General features: G+C 47.1%; 1 protein-coding gene across 4 annotated transcripts in view; it reads right to left on the bottom strand.

The window, feature by feature from the left end:
- Window positions 1-3,006: 3,006 nt before the first annotated feature.
- The window catches only part of LOC310875008 (protoheme IX farnesyltransferase, mitochondrial-like), a 120,609-nt gene continuing 117,147 nt past the window's right edge, over window positions 3,007-6,468 (bottom strand). For all 4 annotated transcript variants that reach the window (XM_083788015.1, XM_083788017.1, XM_083788016.1 and 1 more), the window contains one exon: window positions 3,007-6,058. In XM_083788015.1, the coding sequence (XP_083644141.1) occupies window positions 5,637-6,058 (422 nt within the window). In that variant the 3' untranslated portion in view covers window positions 3,007-5,636. The remainder of the gene's footprint in view (window positions 6,059-6,468) is intronic.

Raw genomic sequence — 6,468 nt, 5'->3', positions numbered from 1 at the left:
TAGGATGATGTGTTTGGGAGAAAGACGATCAGTCACAGGCCGAGGGTAGACCTCAGATGAAAACACCTCATTTACAGCCCATACTTCTTCCTAAGTCTCTGTCTATAGCAACAAAAATAGCACATTATATATAAGATTACAGCGTAGATCGGCTATTTACGTGCACAAATCAATTAAAGCCGTGACCCCCATACCATCTTTAAAAACCGAAGTGATACAGTGCAATATAGTGTCGCTTATTACCACAAATAAATAATCTCCTGTTCTTGTCAGCCAGTGATACATACCATCCATGCCACAGAGCAGCCTATACGTCAGTAAGAGATATTATACCTCCTATGAATTTCAGGGAAAGAAGACAGCACTGCTACTTATCCCATTAAGACCTAAGGCTGATTCTACTACTGTAAATACCTTCTAAAAATCAGAAGTCCTCGAAGCTTTTAGTAATTCAAAACTATTCGACATTCTTCAAACGCAAAAAAAAAGAAGCAGATGTTTAGCTCATAGCATGGCACAAAGTGCCATACAGTGCACATTGGGTGCAGTAGTTAGCTTAGACAGTACTTGGTTTAGACTAGTCATTGGTTAGACCAGTCATTAGTCCTATACAACTACAACCTATCTCAAACCCTCACCCTAAACCTAACCTTAACCCATGTCTAACCAATGACTAAGTATGCACCCTGTATACATCTTGCTATATTTGAATAGCCTGCAAAACAGTAAAATAGTAAAATCTAAAAAAATGACTTGATTGATTTCCCGGTCCAAACGCATTATTGACCGTGCCACTAAAATATGAGCGAATGCCAAGAGGCCGCATCGCCATCATCTCTATAGCGAGACTGGCACCGCACGAGGACATTCGATCTGCGTGCAGGTTCTCTGCCAGACCCCCCCAAACCCAAACCCCCCCCCTCGACCCCACCTACCCCAAAATGTAACAGCTGGCCCGACCCCTCCCCTCCTCCTCCCCCCCCCCCCCACCTCTCTCTCTCTCGATATGAAATTCTCTATCCGGTCGGGTCAGACACTTTACGAGGATATAGTCATTTCAGCCCACCCCCACCGCACCCCCCTACCCCCCCCCCCCCTCCCCTCCCCTCCCCTCCCCGAAACCTTGGCTTAAATCCCCCCCGCCGTCCCTCTTTTATAGGGCAGTTAACCCATTCTGACCTGAGATCAGATTCTAAAAATGTCAGTCGTTCTTCGATTTTTTTCAAAAATATCAGACCTACAAGCTCGTATCGCGCCACTCGGTGGCGCGATATGAGCTTGTAGATCTGCTATTTTTCAATAGCTAAAGCATAACATGATGCCGACACCAAAATGGGTGCCCGGTCAGAATGGGTTAAGATGTGTGTGTGTGGGGGGGAGGTGGGGGGGTGGTGACGGAGACGTAACCAAATACCAAAACTATGGGATACGGGGCGGAAGTGGGGGGTGGGCGGGGGACCATGTGTCTGAGTGACAGGTGCAGAGGTTGGGTTTTGGGCTAAATAGAAACGTACTGGTCTGGATGGATGGATGGATGGACAGATGGACGGACGGACGGATGGATGGTCATCTCTCTTAACCCATTCTGACCTGAGATCAGATTCATGCGAGGTTTCCACTGGACACACACTGGTCTGATTAACCCATTCTGACCTGAGATCAGATTCAAAAAATGTCAGTCGTTCTTCGATTTTTCAAAAATAGCAGACCTACAAGCTCGTATGAGCTTGTAGGTCTGCTATTTTTCAATAGCGAAAGCATGACATGATGCTGACACCAAAATGGGTTCCCGTTCAGAATGGGTTAACACCATGCGTGTCCACTAAGGCTATAATTGCAACTTAAATCCATACACTAAGTCCACGGCTGAGTCAGTCTAGTGCGGTGGCGTGGTGTGTGTATGTGTGTGATAGCGGTGGTGTGTGTGTGTGTGATAGCGGTGGTGTGTGTGTGTGTGATAGCGGTGGTGTGTGTGTGTGTGTGTGATAGCGGTGGAGTGTGTGTGTGTGTGTGATAGCCGTGGTGTGTGTGTGATAGCGGTGGTGTGTGTGTGTGTGTGTGTGATAGTGGTGGTGTGTGTGTAGTGATTAGATACTGTATCAGGCTGTAGCATCTGCCTCCAGTACAACAACACGATCAATACATACTGTAATCTCACAACGCTTCCTAAAGTGAGATTCAATATTAGAGCGCTGTACTGTATGAGAGGGGGAGAAAACTAAACACATACTAGACTCGCATATAAGCCAGATGAAACATCATCGGAGATTTACACCTATACTGTAATACTGCAATATTATGTCTGAACTAAAATCAATATTGGGTGAAGAAAACATCCGCTAACAAACCTAACCACCTCGTGCTGCTTTGAAACCCCAATAACGTACAGTGGCGTGCACAGACATTTAGAGGGGCAGGTGCTCAAGTGAAAAAAAGGGCACCGCGTGCAGCGCATTTTCGGGCGGTAACCCATTTTGGTGCTTTAGCTATTTAAAAATAGCAGATCTACAAGCTCATAGCACGCCACCGAGTGGCGCGCTACGAGCTTGTAGGTCTGCTATTTTTTTTATCGAAGAACCACTGACATAAAAACATAGCTTTAGATTGTGGGGGCCTAAATAATATAGTAGAAGCGTTTTTTATCAATATTTGATCAATGTCACCATGGTCCACACACTACAAATTAAGAATAAATAATAATATATATATATTTTTAAGAGCACATTGTTAAAAGGGCAGGGGGTGCTCTAGCACCCCTGGTGTCTATATGTGCACGCCACTGATAACGTACCAACATGAAGGACCACCCCGGAAGTATTATTAGGAAGAATCCCCTGAATAGTTTCCAGACAGTTATCGACTCCATGCAGAATACAGTTGGTACTGTATAGGCCCGGGAGATTGCTGATCATTCTGGCGTGAAATCAGGAAGAAAAATACAACAAATATATATGAAAACAGTTCACATGAGTCAGAAAAAAACAAGAAAGAAGACATGGATGTATTGAAGACATTTATTGCCAGAGAACATTTGCCTTTGTGTTCATATGAGAAGCACCACCTATTATGTGTTGTTAGTTGGTACAGGTGAACCGTGTTTGTGGACTTAAACTTTAAGTCTTAAAGTATTATATATACGAGGCATATACCGGTGGAAGGAGAACCATTGATGACGTTTTGCTGTGCAGCAAAACAATGCCACGCATACTGTATGTGGTACTGTATGTGCCCCGCAGATCTTAAGGCTACAGTCAAGTAAAACGGATTGTGTTTGACAATGAAGTCAAGCAACATTAGAAGCGTAAATGTCCCCAAAAGACGGCCAGACACCTTCGAAAAATGTCAGAATGTCGCTTTCTAACGCTTTCGAAAAAATAAGCCCCGCTCACGCGACGCGACGCCTCGCAAAACGCAACGTGTCGTGAAGCTTGCAGAACGTGTTTTTGTGAAATACAAAAATAGGGTTTAAGAAGTGGTTACACAGTTCAGATAATATCCAAATATAATTTCAGACCGATTAGCAAAAAGCTGTCAAATCAGTATTATTGTTGTCTTATTGAACTCATTTTAAACTCTTACAACATTCATGATAATCTGTTCTGGATTTTCCACTCTATCTTTGATATCATTTTGCATTATTCCAATGCATGTATTATTATTATTATTATATGGGGGGTTTAACTGTCGATTATGGCCCTGATAGAATAATATATATCGGATCAATTTACACTGTACAATGTTATTTAAACAGGCATGTACAACATAGCCAGAGGGGGGAGAGAGAGCATGTACAACATGGCCACGGGTGGGAGGAGAGAGAGAGAGCGAGCGCTTATATATATAAATAAACATACAGTAAAATATACATACTACATACAGTACACACACACACACACACACACACATTCAAATGATTACCACCTGATGCAGCTCAAGGGTTTAAGCAGCGCCATGTGTTTGCCGTTTGTTTGATGAAGCCATTCCAAACAAGCCCTCCTGTTCCGTTCTGAGCTCTGCTAAGGCCAGCCAGCCGTGGTGGGAAAACACGCTCGCTCGGCGCAGATGAAACAAAGTCGTATAATCGTCCCCTCGCCATCGCCCGTTCGCCACCACCACCACGCACGCCACGCTGAGAGAGAGAGAGAGAGCGCCATCCAGAGACGATGGAGGAGGAACAGGAAGGGCCCGGGCCTGGGCCTCTGGGGGGGGTGTACGCCTCTCGCACCAGAGACATAGAGTAAGACAGAGTTATACGCTGTTCATACAGCCTGGACACAGAGGACAGTGACCAGCTGGAGGTTTGTTAGGCATGTGTGCAACATGACAACTGTTTTAAAGTATTGTACAGTAAAAACAAAAAGGTAGGAGCGCACACCAGTAGTGGGGAGGTGCTGCTGACCGCAGGAAATAAACTATGACTGAGAAAGGAAAGGCTGCACAGCTCGTAGTCATGATGCCATAGAAAAAAAAAATCCAACGTTTGGACGGCAACGTTGCCTTCTTCAGGGTACCCTGAATAAGGCAACTTGTTGCCGAAATATTATTTTATGGCATCTTGACTACGAGCTGTGCAGCCTCTTTCCTTTCTCAGTCAAAGTATTGTACAGTGACAACTAAAGTCTCTGCTGTAATATTACAAAAAACAAAAAAACAATCTAAAATAAAAGGGATTTAAGATCATTAGAGCTGGGCTGCAGGGTTGCCTGAGTCCAGTGCATTCTGCCAACTTCAAGGTTCCAGGGCTTTGTCACTGTTCGCAATGCTCTTCACCAATAGAGCTCTGTGTAGAAGAGGCGCCGTTGGACTGGCTCCGTGAAGTGAACGGAGTTATCATACCTCTGTCTTACTCTAAGGCCTCTGTTTAGCAGAAGAACATTTTGGAAAGCACGGACGCCCGGACCCATCGTTTTCACTGGCTCATGCTGTCCTTCCCCCTTTGGCTGGGTGAAAGCAACATGGCGTCAACGGCAGTCTGTTTACGTTATGAAGCTAGCTAACGTTAGCCAGCCTAACTAGGCCACGCCACTGTCCAATGCTACCGTATGTGCGAATTGGATACGGGTGCGATTACGCTGAAAAAGAGCACAGATCTGAGCACTCAGAGGAGCCATTTGTAATTTTGTAGAGATGATTATACTGTAGTACCTCCATTTTACGCCCTCTCCACCGTTCTTTTCGGAGCGCTTAGATCTCTCCTCTTCTTCCAAGTATTGATTCCCGTTGATCTAAAAAGCACCAATCTACGTTTTTAACTCAACCTTCAGCTCTCTCTCTCTCTCTCTCTCTCTCTCTCAGGTGCGATAACCTATTCCATCCAACCTAGCCAACCGTGCGTTCACTCGCCTTGTTCGTCGAGACAAGCCATTGGGGCTTGTTCGCCGCGCATACACGCACTCGCCTTAACATGCACTCGCCTTAACGGTTTGCTACGGACGTCAACTCGCAAAGGCCTCGACGAGGCCTCGCTGTTGGCGCACCCGCTGTCGTGTTGTCAAGCGACGCCAAGAGCACAGCGATATGAGGAGGGGGACGACGACGTGCTTTGCAAAAAAAATAAGCTGGTGGTCAAAACGGCATTATACACCCGTCTCTCTCTCTCTCTCTCTCTCTCTCTCAGAGACGTGTTTGGGAGCCGGTTAGCTCTGCACCGGGAGAGGGAGGACCTCTCCCGGTGAGTCCGGCGCCGCCGCCCGCGGCTTGCAGGTGAGCGCCAGTAGCAGCAGCATGGGCAGGTGCCACAGGCTGCAGAAGAAGAGCTTGCGCGCGCTGTGGCGGTCGCCGCGGCGGTAGAAGCGCCACGCCAGCAGGCTGATGTAGGCGTTGATGGGCAGCGACACCAGGGGGAAGTTCCAGGTGGTGAGGCCCACGGCGGGGCTGAGCGCGGCCAGCGCCACCAGGCCCAGGCTGTGGCGCAGCGCCACGCGCCGGCACATGCCCGGGTGCGTCACGGACATCATGCGGTAGCCGCCGCGCGAGTAGTCCTCGCGGAGGTTCCAGCTCAGCGCGTTGAAGTGGGGGAACTGCCAGCAGTACAGGAAGCCGCCGAGGAGCAGGGCACCTAGCGGAGGAGGGGGGGGGAGGAGAAACGTTAGATCAGCGGTAGTGGGCTATAGAGCGGCGCAGTCCCTCGCCCTTTCAGAACAACGAACGGCCCAGGAAATGAAAACGCAATGCATTTCCCCATAGGCAGTTTTTATTTAATTTATTTAAAGACCTTTTAAGCGTCGTACGAAGCCAACTCTTGTCGTGACAAATCATGACAACACACACAATATTTCGGGGCCAAACAAAGAATTAGAAAGTAGATAAAAACGGCAGGTTACAACACTTTTTTTGTTGTTTTTCTTCTTTGTATTTATTTACCCGGGACCTTCTAGCTGTGAGGCGAGAGCACAGTTGTGTGTGTGTGTGTGTGTGTGTGTGTGTGTTGGGAGGGGAGGCGTTTCAATGCAACAAAAATATCCGAGT

Source organism: Protomyctophum parallelum (genome assembly GCF_964188405.1).
Source record: "Protomyctophum parallelum genome assembly, chromosome: 17".
NCBI classification, from domain to species: Eukaryota; Metazoa; Chordata; class Actinopteri; order Myctophiformes; family Myctophidae; genus Protomyctophum; species Protomyctophum parallelum.
This window is presented reverse-complemented; position numbering and strand designations above follow the sequence as displayed.